Source organism: Pleurodeles waltl, chromosome 6, assembly GCF_031143425.1.
Source record: "Pleurodeles waltl isolate 20211129_DDA chromosome 6, aPleWal1.hap1.20221129, whole genome shotgun sequence".
Lineage (NCBI taxonomy): Eukaryota > Metazoa > Chordata > Amphibia > Caudata > Salamandridae > Pleurodeles > Pleurodeles waltl.
The window spans coordinates 1,184,538,389-1,184,557,315 of record NC_090445.1 but is presented as its reverse complement, the minus strand read 5'-3'; the positions used below and the strand labels follow the sequence as shown (position 1 = coordinate 1,184,557,315).

General features: G+C 43.9%; 1 protein-coding gene across 3 annotated transcripts in view; it reads left to right on the top strand.

Annotated features, from left to right (window-relative positions):
- LOC138300727 (polyunsaturated fatty acid 5-lipoxygenase-like) overlaps nt 1-18,927 on the top strand; it is a 1,327,404-nt gene that overhangs the window by 707,904 nt on the left and 600,573 nt on the right. For all 3 annotated transcript variants that reach the window (XM_069240434.1, XM_069240433.1, XM_069240436.1), the window contains exon 10: nt 1,566-1,744. In XM_069240434.1, coding sequence (XP_069096535.1) covers nt 1,566-1,744 — 179 coding nt within the window. The remainder of the gene's footprint in view (nt 1-1,565; nt 1,745-18,927) is intronic.

Below are 18,927 nucleotides of genomic sequence, written 5' to 3'. Positions count from 1 at the left end.
TTCGCTGTGCCATATTCACAAAATGTCACTTTGTTACCCCTTGCACCACATTATGCCTAATATATGCAAGGGGGGGCCTTCCGGCATTAGGAGTGCCTAAAAATTGGCGCAGTGAAATCTACACAATTGAAATCAATGGGCCCCTTTGCACTTTGCTACACTAGGGTAAACGTATTTTATGCTAGTGTAGAAAAGCGCCACAATAATATCAAACATATTGTTCTAACGTCCGCCACGGTGCACCGTATTGTAAATACAGCGCACACATGGTGTCATTAGGTGGGGCAAGGGCTGATGCAACACTTTCTTGTAAATCTGGCCCAATGTTCCTTGTGATAGCCCTAGGAAGTAACTTCTCTGATCTACATTGGTCATCCAAGCATTGTCATACTATATGAATCTATGACAATCACAAGCATCGCCAAACCACACATCTGTTGAAAAACTAAGGGGCAGATTTACAAGGTCCTAGCGCCACCGGAGCATCACTTTTAGGGCATATTTATAGTCGCCTAGCGCCATCTTGCGCCACATTAAGGCCATCATTTTTTACGTTAATGTGGCCCAACAAGGCTGAAATCCTGCGCTTTATTTACAGAGTGGCGCAATGCGTGCATTGCGCTACTCTCTAACCCTTTGCGTTACATTATGCCTGCGTCAGGCATAAGTATGCAAAGGGGGTGTTCCCCCTTTAGAGGAGCCGAAAAAATGGCGCAAGGAAATCTATGAAATTTCCTTGCTCCATTCTTTACTGTACTTTTAACGCCTCCTCAGAGCAGGCATTTAAAGGCAGCTTACATTCTTTAGAATGGTCCCCTATGTACTCTGCAGGAGTAGTGCCAACAGTTTGGCTCTACTCCTGCAATGTACATCAATAGCGTCAAGAAAAATGATGCTATTGCCCCCTACCCTGCCCCATGGTGCACCGTATTTTAAATACAGCAAAACCATGATGGCGGTAGGGGGGCACTAAGGGCCGCAGGGAAAGTGGCACCACTTTCCATAAATCTGCCCCTCAGTGTCTCTCCAGTGGCGCTATTCAATGCACCATATTTACAAGGAGGCGTTAAGCCACTTTTTGCAGCTTAACGTTGCCTTGTAAATATGGGCCCCTCCAATGAAGTTTTCTGCTGCAGAGTGGCGTGCATTGGGTGTTGCTGTGGGTGTTACACCGCAACACCCATTGCTTTTGACGCTGCCTCAGATTTACGAGAAAACGCAAATTTGTGGCAGTGCCAAAAACTAACCCAACCCTAGGTCTTTGCTTTTTCTATGTGTGGTGCATTCTGGGGCACCTAAATTATGTCTTGCCCCCAAACTCCATAAAAGTACACTGTCTTCAGCTAGTTCTATTGTACCTCATTATTACTTTATTGCACAGTTTCCCTAGTAACCTACTCATGAACTTTAAGACAAACCTAAACTATCTTTTTTCTAGAAGGCTAGGTACATGCTTGCTAAAAGTGTAACAGTGAGTCAGTGTCACAGTATAATCAGGAAATAAACTAGAAGGCTTAGCTCATAGAGAATATGTTAGTTACAGTTGTGCTTGTTTTATTTTAAAGGCAAATGCTACAGGTGGTGGAGGACATATAAAGCTGGTTGCAAAAGCAATGAAAGAGTTAACATATGAATCCATCTGCTTCCCTGACTCGATAAAAATGAAAGGAATGGAAAGCAAGGAAGACGTCCCCAATTATTTCTATAGAGATGATGGAAGCCAAGTCTGGAACGCAGTAAAACAGTAAGATACACTAATGTGTGAAATCTCTTCAAAATGTGCAGCAGGTTCAAACAGGAATTGTGCTTGACAACACACCATAGAATATGTCGTTGTTTTTCTGGTGGTTTAACCTGGTACAGAAATCAACTAATCTTTTCAAACGTATCATTATTACATCCACAGAACTATGAGAGTGTTATTAGTGGATGACAGAAAATGCAAAAAGTCCCTTTTACAAAGGGCGAATATTTTGACCTGAAATTGAGTTATATTCAGTGCTCCAGGTGAAGAGAGAATCTGTAACCTGTTATTTGTGCCAAACGTTGCCTTTGCCGAGCACAGCCTCTTATTTCACAGGTCTGGGACACTTTTTTCCCTTCATTGTCTACAGTGACCATTTGAACCTTAATGCCCAGCAATGAACGTCTTGTTATCTTAAAATAACTTATTGTGCTCTAATCCGCCCTTACCATCATGAGTTAACGAGGTAGGAGAGAGCCTTTCTACTCAGCCATGCTGGTGTGGTCAACACCTGTCACCAAATCTGCATCCTTGCTTTGGTTTAGTAGAAACTGGGCTGGTTCAACCGATTCAGAGAGTCACATGCCATTAATGATCCTGCCAGTGCTCATATGGGTCATCGCTGTGCCTTCCCACTACAATGCTCGGCTTGCCCTGCTCCTGCTTGTACTGCAGTCCTGTCACTCCCACCCGCAAAAGCATGAACTCTGAGTACTGACTTCACTCCTGACCATTCTGACGTGTCCCGGGCCCTTGCCCTGTTTGGTGTACGGTGGCACTGAAGACTAACTTTCAAGATTATGTCAAGATGGTTTGGTTAACTTAAACCACAACACGGTACAGGGAGTAGCCGGGCATGCACAAAGCAAAACGAATGTGAATTAAACTCCAGCCACTTGCCTGGGCCAAATGACCCTTCCTGATGCACTGCACTCTTCATCTAGTCTGACTATAGTGCACTCACAACGTGCAAGTTGCTGCCCCCCCACTGAAAGGGAGACAACTGTGATTATAATGGTTCAACCATCTTGTAGCCTTATTGTCACATAGCATTAGTGAAAAATCTTATTTATATTTAAGCAGACTTTATTGTTATACAAATACAGGGCATAAGATCAGTGAAACAGCTCAAAGACTTCAAAGATTGCAAGAGTGCACTAGCAATACAAACAATTGTCTCCACTTTCCGTTACAGCGCAAGTCTCCAGAATGCAAAGTGCCAGAAGGCCCCTTTTCCTTATCCATCGCCCATGCCCTCAACCAAGGGAATCTGTGAGATTATTGACAAGCATATCTCAGTGGAAACTTTCCCTCCTTCTCACAGAGAGATGGGCATTACCTGCAGTTCCATACCAACACAAAAACCAGGGCACTGCATAGCGCACTGACCCTGCTGGGGTACTTGTCTCCAGACAAAGCCCCCAAAATGTTCAACTCCAAGTATCTCTGGGTAGGGCCAAAAGGTCCAGGATCACCAGCAGGTCAGTCCCCCCTCCTGCCTGCCTGGTGCCCACATAAACTAACACCCCTTCCAGAGTCAGTTCAGTAAATCAGTCCCAATTTTTTGTTAGCCCCCTTTTTCTGCTGCTACAAATTCCAACACATGGCGAAGAGGTCACTGGTGATCTTGCGCTCCCCCTGACACTGCTGGAGGGCTTCAGGAAAAAAAATGGTCCACTAGATTGTACCACTGCCAAATAAAGGGACTGAAGCCCCCAGGTGACAAATGCACCCTCTCACTATGGGACAGCTTTCTAGCCCCAAGATGTCCCTCCACTGCTGCTCCAGATATCCCTCCGCCCCTGCTTACCCCTTGGGGGTAGCTGTGCAATTTATGACAACACCAGCCTCTCTAAATCTGTGGGTCATACCACAACCTTGTTGTACACCAGCAGACCACTCTAGATGCATGGATCAGTTCCATCAGACTCTGTAGGTATTCCACCACTTTTCAATTACCTGCGGATGTTCACTTCTGTTAGACCTGACAGCCTTAGGGTGGTCACCCCTAACTTTTTGCTTGCCTCACTCCACTTTTTGGACACTGTTCTTGCTGGTTTTAGGACTCTGCGCACTGCTAACCAGTGCTAAAGTGCATATGCTCTCTCCTTTAAAACATGGTGACATTGACTGATGCACAATTAGCTTATTTAATCTACTTGTAAGTCCCCTGTAAAGTGCACTACATGTGCCCAGGGCCAATAGAATTAATGCTACTAGTGGGCCTGCAGCACTGGTTGTGCCACCCACATAAGTAACCTATTAACCATGTCTCAGGCCTGTGTGTGCGTGCAGTTTTACTGCCACTTCGACTTGGCATTTAAAGGCACTTGCCAAGCCATAAACTACCCTTTTTCTACCCATAAGTCACCCCTAAGGTATGCCCTAGGTAACCCATAGGGCAGGGTGCTATGTAGGTAAGAGACAAGACATGTACCTGTGTAGTTTATATGTCCTGGCATTGTAAAACTCCTAAATTCCTTTTTCACTGCTGTGAGACCTGCTCCTTTCATAGGCTAACATTAGGGCTACCCTCATACACTGATTGAGTGGTAGTTTCTGATCTGAAAGGAGTAGCAAGGTCATATTTTTGTATGGCCAGAATGGTAGTACAAAATCCTGCTGACTGGTGAAGTTGGATTTAATATTACTATTTTAGAAATGCCACTTTTAGAAAGTGAGCATTTCTCTGCACTTAAATCCATCTGTGCCTTACAATCCACGTCTGGCTGGGTTAGTTGACAGCTCCCTTGTGCATTCCACTCATACAAACACAGGATGCTCAGTCACACTTGCACATATCTGCATATTGAATGGGTAGAGGGCTTGACACTTACATGTCAAAGGACAGTAGCCTGCCCTTACACAAAGGACTGCCATACCCCGTACTGGGACTCTGGCAGACAGGATGGAGCTGAAAGGGGACCTTGTGCACTTCTAAGCCACTCTTTGAAGTATCCCATACTTCAAAGGCACATTTAGGTATTTAAGCAAGGTCTCTGACGCTACCAACTCAGACACTTCTGGACAAGATACCACTGGAGAAGAAACCCTGAACCAGAACCTGCAACCTGCCATGAGGAACTGCCTGGCAGCCCAAAGGACTCACCTGACTGCTTTTCTGCACAGGACTGCTGCCCTGCTGTTGCCCTGCTGCCTTGCTGTCCCCTGGCTCTGCTAAGAAGTGCTCTCCATGGGCTTGGATAGAGCTTGCCTCCTGTTCCCTGAAGTCTCAGGACCAAAAAGACTTAATCTCTGCAAAAGAAATCCTTGTGCGGCAAAAACTGATGCACAGCCTGCAAGAAACGACACAAAGCCTGCCTCGCGGTGAGAATATCACTGCACGCCGAACTGGAACGACGCAGCCCCACTTCCCGACGAGGAGATAGGCGCAGCTCCAACGTTGCGACTGGAAACTTGATGCACTGCCCACTGGATCGACGCAAAGCTGAGCCAGAATGACGCAGCCCAACTTCCTGAGAGGAATCAACGCAGCGCCTGCTGTGCGGCAGAAATTTCCACGCAACGCCCACCGGATCGACGCAACCCCTGTGACTTCGTCCTGCACGCCCAGGATTTCCCTGCATCGTTCCGAGGCATCCAAAAACTCCACAACCCAAAGAGGATCCCAGTCTATGCGTCAGAAATCGACGCAAAACCTGCCCTGTGTGAAAATTTAATGATGCATCGTCTGTGTGCACCGGAAAAATCAACGCACACCTCCCTGTTTTCCACGCAACTCCTCCTTTGCGGTCCCTTGCAGAGAATTTGAACGCAAACCAGGTAGTTTGCGCTTGCAAGAGACACTTGTTGCTTTTTAAAGACTAAATATCATTTTTACAGTGATATTTCATGAGTCTTGATCGTTTTGATCTGCATTTATCCAGATAAATATTATATATTTTTCTAAACACTGTGTGATGTTTTTTTGTGACTGTTCAGTGCTAAACTACCAGAGGGTGGGCACAGGATAATTTGGATTGTGTGTGATTTACCCTGGCTAGAATGAGGGTCCTTGCTTGGACAGGGGGTAAACTGACTGTGAACCAAAGACCCTATTTCTAACAACTTCCATGCCCCTTTGGCATCCTCATAGCTTACCTAGGACTCCCCATGCAGCGCCCATGTATAAGCAGATGTCTCTAAATCTTGCACCTTGTCTGCTGAAGGCGCCCAGTATCACACCAGGCGCTTCAGATTACTAGGCCACAGGATAAAGGTTTATGTCTAGTACACTTGAAGGGTGATGAAAACCTCTGCCTACTTGATTCTAGACCAAAGTGGCCCTGGCTTAATATTACCATAACTCCATCAAGTGGAGTTAATGTGCGATGGAATGGGGCCTCATGAAGGGTCTCTCAAACATTCCTTACTACCACTGAGTTTTTGGCATGCCCTATAGGAGTAATTGCACGCCTGTATGAGGCGAGTAATCCAGAGCCTGAATACATATTGCTGCCCTCTGGTATCATTTATTAGCCACCACTCCAACCTATCAGTCCAGCAAGCCTCGACCTTAGCTGGGGAGAGACATACCCCTTGTTGTAATCCCTGACTAGACCCATTATCTGCTCTGAGTGACACCCCCTGTAAGGACGTGGGATGCATGAAACACCCAGTGTATTATAAGGGCAATAAGGGATATATCATGAGTCATACCGTTTGCAACCCCGTGTCATAGATGGCCTAATTTAAGAAAGGATCTTGCTCCTTCACATGATTAGTTTCTCTGTTGGAGGAGCCACCCTATGAAATCGAATGAAAGATCAGTAAAACTGAGGGACCAACTCCAGGAAAAATAGAACAATATTGGAAATAGGTAGGTTGGGAATCAGGGGCAAGGAGGTGAACCAGTGTACCCAACAAGAGATCGACCTAACTGTCCAGGTGTGCCTTGGACTTGGCCTTCAGTAATTAACCCTTATAGCAATTGAAGGTATGTTCTTCCTGTGACTGTGCTGCCCCAGTCATAGACACCTAAAATACTGGCCCATCCTGCCAGTGATAGCCTGGAGGTATGGGGGGTTTGTTCAAACCAGCCCAAAGTTTAGGCTACAGGACTGACCAGCACTAATATCAAAGTACCGGCACAAACACCCAAGAGTGGCTGAATAAAATTGCATATGCATACTGGTAAGGCTGTGGTGCCAAGCACCAGGTTGTGGGACTGCTACCAGGAACTACTATCCCTTAAGGGATACCAGGATAAGCTTGCTCCAAGAGGCCACATGGATAAATAGGAAAAACCTATAATTGTCACCAATAGCCACTAAATTAACTTTCAACGCTGCCGGAGTGGGGGCAACCATAAACTGGAGAACCACAGACACATGGCATTATGGAGAGGAATTAGAATACCTTACTGTTGTAAAGAGCTGAGAGAAACCTTAACCTGTAATGAGAACAGCCGGCTGAAGTTGTGAATAAAGTTAATGTCCCATGACATAAGAATGTAGCCAGAACTATAATTTGTATGCAAACGTATGTTAGAAATGGGCTCTTTGGTTGGCAGTCAGGTTACCCCCTGTCCAAGCAAGGACCCTCACTCTAGTCAGGGTAAAAGAGAATCACCCTCAGCTAACCCCCTGCATTCCCCTTTGGTAGATTTGCACAAACAGTAGGCTTAATTTCAGAGTGCTAGGTGTAAAGTATTTGTACCAACACACACAGTAACTTAATGAAAACACTACAAAATGACACAACACAGGTTTAGAAAAATAGAAAATATTTATCTAAACAAAACAAGTCCAAAACGACAACAACCCACAATACACAAGTCAAGTTATCAATTAAAAAACAAAAAGAGTCTTCATGTAATTTTAAACACATACTAACACTGTTAGCGTGAAAATGTACAAGGTACATCAAAAGGAGCATCAAAAATAACCCCGCACGGGGAAGTGTGCATCAAAAAGGGCTTGCGATGCGTTGATTTCACTCACAAGCGAGACCTTGTGTTGTTTCTCCTTTAGTCAGGTCGGACGCGTTGTTTCTTCTCTCTGCAGGAGAGCGATGCATTTATCTGGTCAGCACTCTCTTCACAATATGGAAGGCACACAGAGTCCAGTCTTTGCCCTCTTACTCTGGCAGAAGCAGCAACTACAGGGTAGCTCCACAAAACACATTCACAGGCAGGGCAGCTCTTCTTCCTCAGCTCTTCAGCTCTTCTCCAGGCAGAGTTTCCTCTTGGTTTCCAGACGTGTTGTAAAGTCTGTGGTGTGGGGTGCCCTTCTTATACCCAATTTCTCCTTTGAAGTAGGCCTAGTTCAAAGCAAAGTCTCTCTTGAATGTGAAATCCTGACTTGCCCACGGCAGGCCCCAGACACTCACCAGGGGGTTGTAGACTGCATTGTGTGAGGGCAGGCACAGCCCTTTCAGGTGTTAGTGACCACTCCTCCCCTCCCTCCTAGCACAGATGGCTCATCAGGAAATGCAGACTACACCCCAGCTACCTTTGTTTCACTGTGTAACATGAGGTGCAACCACCCCAACTGTCAAACTGACCCAGACAGGGAATTCACAAACAGGCAAACTAACACAAATGCTATAAGCAAGGAAATGCTCACTTTCTAAAAGTGGCACTTTCAAACACACAGACTTAAAATCAACTTTACTAAAAGATGTATTTTTAAATTGTGAGCTCAGAGACCCCAAACTCCACATGTTCATCCGCTCCCAAAGGGAATCTACACTTTAATCATATTTAAAGGTAGCCCCCATGTTAACCTATGAGAGGGGCAGGCCTTGCAACAGTGAAAAACAAATTTAGCAGTATTTCACTGTCAGGACATAAAAAAACACATTACTGTGTGTCCTACCTTAACCATATACTGCACCCTGACCCTGGGGCTACCTAGGGCCTACCCTAGGGGTGTCTGACATGTAAGACAAGTGACGATTTAGGCCTGGCAAATGGGTACACTTGCCAAGTCGAATTTACCGTTAAAACTGCACACACAGACACTGCAGTGGCAGGTCTGAGACATGATTACAGAGCTACTTAGGTGGGTGGCACAACCAGTGCTGCAGGCCCACTAGTAGCATTGGATTTACAAGCCCTGGCTACCTCTAGTGCACTTTACTAGGGACTTACCAGTAAATCAAATATGCCAACCATGGATAAACCAATTAGCCAAACAATTTACACAGAGAGCATATGCACTTTAGCACTGATTAGCAGTGGTAAAGCGCTTGGAGTTCAAAAGCCAACAGCAACAGGTCAGAATAAAATAGGAGGCAAAAAGATTGGGGATGACCCTGCATAAACTCAAAAGTCTAACAACATATAAAAAATATTAAGTATAGCCTGTATAAATATAACAGCAGCAGACTGACTGACATCTCCTGACCACTGTATCCAAACCAAATTGAGTGGTAGAGTATGCAAGTTGCGACAGACGCAAAATAATTAAATGAGAACTAACTACAGTTTTAAACCCTGCAGCCATGTGGCTTCTTGTAACAGTGCAATCTAGCCTCAAATTTAAAACCGTGCATGTTCTGTCCCTATGTCCCTCACTGTGGGGAACATGTACCAATGTAAGTACAAAATGAATAAATTAAGAATGCCTCTATAGGATGTGGGATGAAATGACCCAACACTTATTTGCTGGCCCCCTGCACACATAATCAAAATGCTAACAGTAGAGGATGTGAATAGGTACTTCACCTCTGATCAGAGCATTTCCCTGCAGAGTAACATTCCATGATTTGTGGGCAAAAACCTGGGGGGCATTAGGGAGGCTCACAACACACAGTCTTAGTTGGTAAAGGGGAAGGTTCACTTATTGATGACTCTTGTAAATCTATTGACTTTAACCAATACTAATTGCATGTCAGACATTGGTGAGTGCAAACTGTTCTGTTTAAAGACACTTTTTTCAGAACTGGTGGATACAAACCTCTGTACAGGAATAGCCTGCTGCACAAGATGACGTAGACCTTGCCACTGAGCTATAGCTCCTTGATACTTTGTGTACATAACCCTGCCTACAGAGGCACCACCACTGTCAATAATCTAGCACTGAAACAACTTGTTAGCAAAATACCTTTGTCATGTTATGAATTTTGTGGGGTAGTCTGTCTATATTTACAATGATGCCTTCTTCTGATTCTTATCACCTCAGTTGAATAAACTGGATTAATAAACATACTGATCTACCTGTGCTCATTCCCATTGTTTCCTCAATTCTTCCCTTGGGAGCTCCCTTGCCCTCAGAGTTATTTCTGAAATAAGTGGCCCCGATTCACTGACTCTACCAGCAGACCAGCAGCAAGCAAACGTCGCACTGTTGCTCACCGACAGCAACAAACAAGCAGTGAAATGGTAGCTGGTCCATAGATCAAATAAGAGGAAACAAAAATCTCCAAGGTTGCAACCAGCGAAGTTAAAGCGGTCGAAGAATAATGAGCAAGAACGTCAGACCCTGATTTCGCCTATTGCTCGCATGTTTGGTAAGGCAGCAAAGATGTCTTATAAATTCGACTTCTTTCTGAATCCAGTGAAGGCGATATTCTCCACCTCCAAGGACCAAACATCTCTTCCCCAGCCCAATTCCCCAATAAAGAGTGAAAGTAGTTTAAAATTTGAAAAAGGGGACGAAGGGGAAAAAATTGGGTCAGTGGAACTATGTGAGTCGTTAAGTGCCCCGGGCGAGTTTATTGTCACCTCCATTCAGATGACCCAAGGGGGTCCTCAAATACAATCTTCCCCAAATAAATGTGAAGTAAGTGGGAGCAGCTTGAATTATGATCCGGGGAGCCAAAATGAACTAGAAGTCGAGAAGGAGGGGCCAAAAAATCTCCCTGGGTATTTCCATTAAATCATCAATAGAAAACACTTGGGGCCAGATTTAAAGAAAAGTGGCGCAGCACGGTGCTGCGCCAAAATTGGCAGTGTTGCATCACTTTAGAAACGCAGGGATGCGTTGTATTTAAGTGAATACGGGGCACCCCTGTGTTTCCCTGGATGTGGTGATAAATTTAGCTCCCAGTGCAAACACAGGCATCCTTGCACCCATCATGCAAGGATGTCTGCGTTGAGGGGTGTGATTGTGTATGTGCGGGAAGGTGTCCCTTCCTGTACATAAACAATCACTAATGGCGATTTGGCTTTTTTATGTGTGCTGCACAATGCAGCACACACAGAAGTGCCAAAGCGTCATTTGAAATGATTGTTTATGTGCAGGAAGGGACACCTTTCCACACATAAACAATCATTTTTAGCATTCTGATCTTTTATGTGTGCTGCAGAAAGCAGCATGCATAGAAAAAGCAAAAAACTAGGAGAAATAAAAGTATTTCTCCTCGTTGCGCCATGTTAACACCACCCCTAGGGTGGACTTAGATTTTGGCGCTGCCGCAGGTTTACGAAAACTCATAAATCTGAATCAGTGTCAAAATGCAATGGGTATTTGCTGTGGCACACCCACAGCAACAGGCATTGCACTCCCCTTCCACGCACAGTGCTGCGTCGGAAGGGGCCCTATTTACAAGGTGGTATTAAGCAGTGCAGTGCTTAGCGCCACAGGAGGTGGCACTCCTGTGGTGCTAGGGGCATATACATACGGCCCTCGGTGCTCTATTACGGATATGTAGTTACTCACTTTAAGATCGCCTTCTCCATCACCATCTCCCATAAAAACCAATGGCCCGATCAAGATTTGTACCCTGCTTCCACTAGAGGTGAATGTTACCATCAAGAAGGTTTCTGAAAACCCAAATATGATAACAAACCAAGAAGCTCAGGGGGTGGCAAACAATGTAGTATCTCCCATCCGTTGATTACCCCTCAAGCCCCGGAAAGTTTAGTTTCCTGTACAATAACAGTCAGTGGATATTCAGGTAATGAGTGTCAAGCTGTCCCCCACCTCTGCCCTTGTAAACGCTATTTCAATGCCACTAAAGAATGTGGTTCGTCCGAGCCTGGGGCTACATCTCAGCACCGCAGGTCAGTGTACTGAACAATCTTATGAACTTATCATGCCAAGATCAAAGAGCTTTAGGAGGTACTGTTTTGTCTCAAGCCCGATTATTAGTCATACCAAGTCAAGACGTTCCAAGTCAGTGGGAGTGCATCAACCATACAAAATCTATACAAAATTCCTTAGGGTCCATCGAACAAAGCAAAGTATGGGACATTTTCTTCAAAACATCACAATTGACTTTGGATGCCATATCTTATCAGTCTACAAAAATGGACGTGCAGGTGGACTTATTAAACATGATGGCTCAGTCCGTCTCTGGGATTGATCAAAAACCTACAGACCTAACTGCTCTGCTTAAACAAACTCAATCCTTTGCAGAATCAATTGAGCATGATTGCACTTGTGGACCAATAATAAGTAAGCTTGTAACTCTACCGGAGGTAATAACTGCACTAATGCAGTACTCGACGATTTAAAGCTAACCTTACTGTAGGGAAGAGCACTGATGATGAGTTAGTGATGTATTCTAAATGTAAACTTAAAGATAATGCCCAGAGGAATGGGAGTGACCAGATGTGTAATGCAGTGTAATACAGTGAGAAGTATAAAAGAGGTTAATCAATGTTATGAAAATGGAGGTGTCATAGAGATATCATCAGAAGAGAAAGTCCACACTTCCGAAGGAATATCCAACCAAATTTTGCTACCCTCCTCCTTACCCATTTCCCTGTCCCCTAATAGCCAAGTAGAAAAACCATCAAAACTGCCAGTTACCAAAGGACAAAGGAAAAGGGAAAGAAAACCTAGGAAAAAGTTGAAGGGGGTCCCCAGGCAACCTTCAAAACTATGACTAACACAATAAACCCCTTGAACATCAATAAAAAGACAGGAAGTAGTCTAAAGAATGAAAGAAAAGATAAAAGGAGTCAACCGACTCCCAAATATTTCCTTTATTCAATGTTCAAAAAGAGGGGAATGTCCCTTACGGCCCTCAGGAACCTAATCCAAGCTCTGGGGAGACAGTGGTAAACACAACTAGCGTCATCCCGCGGCATGGAAAAATAAAGTAGCAAGCTCACCCAAATGCTGGCTATTGAGATCGTAAAGAAGGGACTGAAATAGAGCACTCGCTAGAAGAGGGATTAAGGAGTTACTCCAGAGTGATGCGAACTGAAAACGCCCTCAGAATTGTAGCCCACAGAGTAGAGGCCATCGCAACAAATAGGGGTCACAAAAAAGGTGTGGGTACCCAGGGCCTTTTATAGACCACCCAAAGATAGTTAGCAGAGACATAAGCCCAAATCAAATCCTTCAGACACAGACTAACCAGGAGAGAACCCCACTTAATTTAAATAAATCTCAGGATAGTCAATCGTGCAAAGTCAACCAGAGTACCATAACAGAAGTTTCCAAGCTGGGGTCCCCAGGGGGTATAAACTCCACAGTATCAGACCAAGGGCCCACACTAAATTGCGGTAATATCCTAAAACGTTTGAGAGCAATACCTTCGCTGGAGAACATCCAATCTGTAGATATTGACTCTATAGAATTCATAACTGGGACTGAGGTAGCAAATAGTCCCACCCGAGAATCCACCGTGGTGACCTGGGATGCATCCCAGATTGGTAATAGGGTTTTTAAAGAGAAAATGAGGAGTTGGGCTTAGACTCCCCCAGCAGATTGGTTATGTGGAACCTTTAGAAATTGATAATAGGACATCACAACTCACATGAAACAGTGGCGTTCAAAAACCCTATTCAATTCTTAGAACCCGAATAGGGAATTCTACATCAGCTATTTATCATCCGATAAGTTATTCTCTGAATAACGGACAGGAGTCTGGGCAACTAAGTTTAGGGTGGCTTTCAGCCGCTCTTCACAAAAGTAAGAGACGCTGACAGTCTTACCCCTAGATCGACCAAGGCTCTAGATAGTCAAAACTCTCTAAACAAATATGCTCCTGGAATATAAATGGGCTTAGTGCCAATAATCAATTAAAAGAACTAACTCTATTAGAAGATTTTCAGATCGTGCTATTACAGGAGACCTGGGCGACTAAACCATTTTCTATTGTAGGATTTTTCCCCAGCTTATAAGGTGAAAATGTTTGGCTGTAGTTCGGCTGTCCGAAAGGTGGCTTGGCAACCTTCATTTCAGTAGGGCTAAAAGCATTGTGAATGCAACTAAAAGAGGAAAATGAAGACTTTTAAATAATAAAATTGTTTAACTGGCATAAAAAGATAAGGAGACCTCTCCTGATAATTAATGGTTATATTCATTCTGACCCCCATTCCAAGAAATGAATGACCTCGAAACTAGTAGAAGAAATTTTAACAGGTTTGCAAGAATCTGATGCTCCTAATTGCATGGGATTTTAACATGAAACTATTGTAACCTTTTGAAAGAGAGAAACAGATTGTGCACCAGGGCCTTATGTGGACTGTCCCTCAACAATCGCTAGGGACCAATGGTACAGGCCCAATAGACGCTAAGGGGGTATAGTTTGTTAAGAGCTTGGAGGCATTAGGCCTTAGAATCCTGAATGGAAGGTTCCAACAGGAAATTCTATCTGCATCAACCTGCTACGCCTTTGGGAATCAATACCTAATTGACTATGTAGTGTTCACCATGTCACTCCTAACCCTAGTCGCCACCTACTGTATAGTTAGGACAGATTTAAGTGACATTGGTCTGCAAAGTATGGAAATTAATTATAGCTATCCAATGCATAAACTTGCTGCTGCTCATCCCAGAAATATTACCACAACTAACTACAAGAACCCTTGATGGCGTGGTGATTCAATTAAAGTTATTGGTACTAATTCAGAGATTCTGTTAACCCAGGTTATTTGTGAACTGGTGGGCGTTCCAACTGGTGATCCAATCTTTCTGTGGTCAGCCTTCTTAGAAAAATTCACAATTGGTTTTCTCTCTGAAAACCATCACAAGTTCCACCAGTATAATGCATTGGAAAAAGTAAGTAATAGAGATAAAATAAAAATAACAGCTGTTATTGCCTTACTGAGGAAAAAGAGGAATAGGCTACTAAGACTTGCAAAGAAGAATCCAACCGATCCTTGTATTCAAACAAATTTAAAAGCGATTAATAGCTCATATAGATCGCCCTAACTGACTCAGAATCCAAATACTACGCTGGTTCCCTTTTGGAGGATCTCAAGAGTTGGGCAAGTGAAAACAACATCATTCCGGTCAATCAGACAGGTTTCATCAAAGGGCCGGGAACAGAGGTAAATATTTTATCTCTTATCACCCTTATAGATAAACGTAGCCAGAATAAACGAAGCTGTATGAATGTTTTGTGGACTTTGTTCACCGTAGCCAGTTATGGGCAGCACTAACCCAATAGGGTATTCCAGCGCAGTTATTAAGAAGTATTCAGATGTTATTTACTAAAACTTGGATTAGAGTGAAAGTAGGGGACGGCTCATTCCTATCAAGAAAAATTAAGACCGAACGCGGTCTCAAACAGGGCTATCTGCTTGCACCCTATCTTTTTAATCTTTTTGTATCCGAACTGTCCACTATGTTAAATGGGGTAAATGCGCACCCTCCAAAGATTGGGGACCTCCTTATTTCAGATTTGCTATATGCTGTAAACTAGCAGAATTTGCAGAACAAAGTGCAATGGTTATAAACCAGAAGAAAATGAAAGCTATGGAAATAAGTAAAAAAATACACAAAATGTATAAGTGATATTTTCAAGGTCTTGAACTTGAACAAGTGAAACAATATGGATACCTGGGGGTAATATTTGATGAGAAGAGGTCTTTCACTCCCCAGAAAACTGACAATGCAAAAAGGGAATGCACTACTGCTTGTCTTTCGTAACCTGCCATGATCACTAGACGGTCCTATCTATTGCCCTTTGCTTCAAGTGATATCCGCTAAACTAGTTCCTAGTATCACCTATGGTAGTGAAGCTTTGAGGGTTAGAGATGCAGTTGCCCTAAATAGGAAAATTGGTAAAGTTTTTAGAGCTCGTTTTCATCTCCCAGAAAATGCATCTCAAGCCCAAATCAGGTTGGAGTTTCGGTATATGAATCAATTAATTGCAAGACAGGGCACTTATATTAAAGTCTGGAAACAGGTTCATCAAGCAAAGGGAAGTAGGTTAAGTCAAGCACTCTGGCAGGATTTGAGATCAAACTCAAAATCTCCATCCTGGGTATATTAAGACCAAGCCTTAGACGATCTGGCGGCCAACTCTCTGTGGGACAAAAACTTAGCTCTCGATACCTTCAAAAAAATTATTAATCGTATTATGGAGAAAAAGTCTTTGGCTATGGACAAGGGTCTTTTGGCTGACAGATAACACTCCTGGGTTATACTAAATGAGTATAAAATCATGAAATACCAGCAGTGCCGGGAGTCAGGATGGTCAAAGAAAGAAAAAGATCTCATCATTAAATATCAATTTGCTCTTCTCCCAGGAGTTTTTGCTACTCCCCCCTGGGAACGTTCTAGTTCAAATTCCCCCTGTATCCCATGCGGGTTGGAGTTGGGCCCCTTATACATAGGATCTGCATATGTCTAGGGTTAAAGCAAGATTGCAGAGGCATTCAACCCTCGGAATATACGTACGTGTAAGCTAGCGGTAATCACTAGTTTTAAATCATCCGACATTATCTTAAATGCAAGATTAACAACATTTTTGAGCCAGGTCTCCAAAAAAAATGGATGTCTAATGTAAGACGAATTCAAGTGAGGGTACGGTATGCTGTCTTTTAGCATGTTAATTGATTATGTACAAATTCACACAGGCTAAAGGCATTAAGGTGGTTGTGGATTGGTAGTTACCCCTTACAGTATTCGGTTTAAAATTAAAGTTATTGGTCAAGTGTATTTCTTACGAACCAATATTAGAGGTTAGGTTTCAGGGGCATATGTAAAGCCTGGCTGACCTAAATTTATATTCTGAAATGATTTTGCACTGAAAAAAGTTGAAATGTTTTTAAGGATTTCATTTGGAATTAGGTATTGTACTGAAAAAATGTTTATGTGATTTTATCGTATCTTATGAAATGTGTATTGTGAATTTTATCTTATTACGGATGGTGTAAAGGTTTTTATTAACTATTATGCATTTTAATTATTAAATGAAATTTCTTTGGTAGCTGGTTCACTAAACCAGCATCAACTGCATACCCATCTGAACGTCCAGATAGATTTTGCTAGCACAATCGTATAACACCGAAGGCCACGTTCTTCACACCGGCCATAGAGTGGCATGTTAGCGCTCAGCAAATCCCTTAAATAAATGCATTTTATTCTCTGAAGATGTCAGGTGGCGTTAGCCCCATTGGTGGTCCTGTCAGTAAATAGTCACTTTGCCCAGTTGAAGCCCTTCGAAACTGCTGCTAAGCACCATAGAATGCTGCAGTGCTGATAATTCACTGATTTCACGGAATTCACAGATGAGTATTGTGTTTGATTACTTTAGTATAGTATAGTAAAGGCATACCTATGCAAACGTGAAATGTCAAAGTATTAAAACCAGTACGCTTTCCATCAAAGAACGTACATGGATTTCCATACGGGATCCATGCATAATTACATAATATTGTGTCCGGCTTGCAATCCATGCTGCATTTGCAGGGAAATGAAAAGGTTAGCTCAGAGAAAATTGAAGAGATATTCATATGCTTCGGACCTGTGAAATGATAACTATCGGCTCGATTATTAATCTCTGCCCAAGCAGGCTGCTGCTAAGCAAACTTTCGCTTCACACTGCAATCTAAGGGCCAGATTTCAAAGGCTCTATCGCCACCAGAGCGTCACTTTTCTTTGACAGTCCGTGGTGCTGTGCACTGCACGGTATTTACAAGGCAGCATTAAACCACTTTTTATTGCTTAACCCCACCTTGTAAATACGTCCCCTTCACATGCAGTACTTTGCATGGAAGGGGCGTGCAATGGGTGTTGCTGTGGGCATGCCACAGCAACACCCATTGCATTTTGACAGTGCCCCAGATTTACGCGTTTTGGTAAACCTGAGGCAGTGCCAAAATCTAACGCCACCGCTGGGGGTGGTGTTAGCATGACACAACGAGGAGAAATGCTTTCATTTCTCCTTGTTTTTTGCTCTTTCTATGTGTACTGCATTCTGCAGCACACATAGAAAGAGCAAATTGCCATTTAAGATTGTTTTTGTGCAGGAAGGGGTCCCTTCCTGTACAAAAACAATCTCCCCCTCAATGCAGCCATCCTTGCACCATGGCGCAGGGGTGCTTGCACTGGCACTCGGTTGCAAATTTAGTGCCGGCACAGGAGGCCACACAGGGCTTTTGAAACCCCACTAGACACCAGGGATTTTTTTTTTTTTTGAAAGTGACAAAAGGGAGCGACCCCTTGGGCAAGGGTCACTCCCAGGGGGGCATTTTTTTGGGAAGGCCTTTTCTGCCCCCCCTGGGGGCAGAAACCTCTAGGCACCAGGGATCTTTTTTTTTTTTTTTCTTTTTGTTATGTTTTCTTTTTTTTTTTAGGTGGGGAGCGACCCCTTAGGCAAGGGTCGCTCCCCTAGGGGGCAAATAATTTTTAGGCCATTTCTGCCCCCCTTGGGGGCAGATTGGCCTATGTTGATGAGGCCAATCTGCCCCCAAGGGGAGCAGAAACCATTAGACACCAGGGAGTTATTTTTATTTGCGTGAATTTCACGCAAGGGGAGCGACCCCTTGGGCAAGGGTCACTCCCAGGGGGGGGGGGGAATTTTTTGGGGAAGGCCTTTTCTGACCCCCCTGGGGGCAGATCGGCCTATTATTAGGCTGATATGCCCCCAGGGGGGGCAGAAACCTCTAGGCACCAGGGATCATTTTATTTAGTTTTTTTATCTTTTCTTTTTTTTTTTAGGTGGGGAGCGACCCCTTAGGCAAGGCCTATTTTGATGAGGTCACTCTGCCCCCAAGGTGGGCAGAAACCATTAGACACCAGGGAGTTTTTTTTTTTTTGCGTGTATTTCATGCAAGGGGAGCAACCCCTTAGGCAAGGGTCGCTCCCTGGGGGGGAATTATTTTAGGCCATTTCTGCCCCCGTGGGGGGTATATCAGCCTATTTTGATTAGGCTGATCTGCCCCCAAGGGGGGCAGAAACCACTAGGCACCAGGGATTTTTTGTTTTTTGTTTGTTTTTCAGATGTGGAGCGACCCTTTGGACAAGGGTCGCCCCCCTGGGGGGCAAATTGTATTTAGACCATTTCTGCCCCCCTTGGAGGCAGATTGGTCGATTTTAGGTCAATCTGCC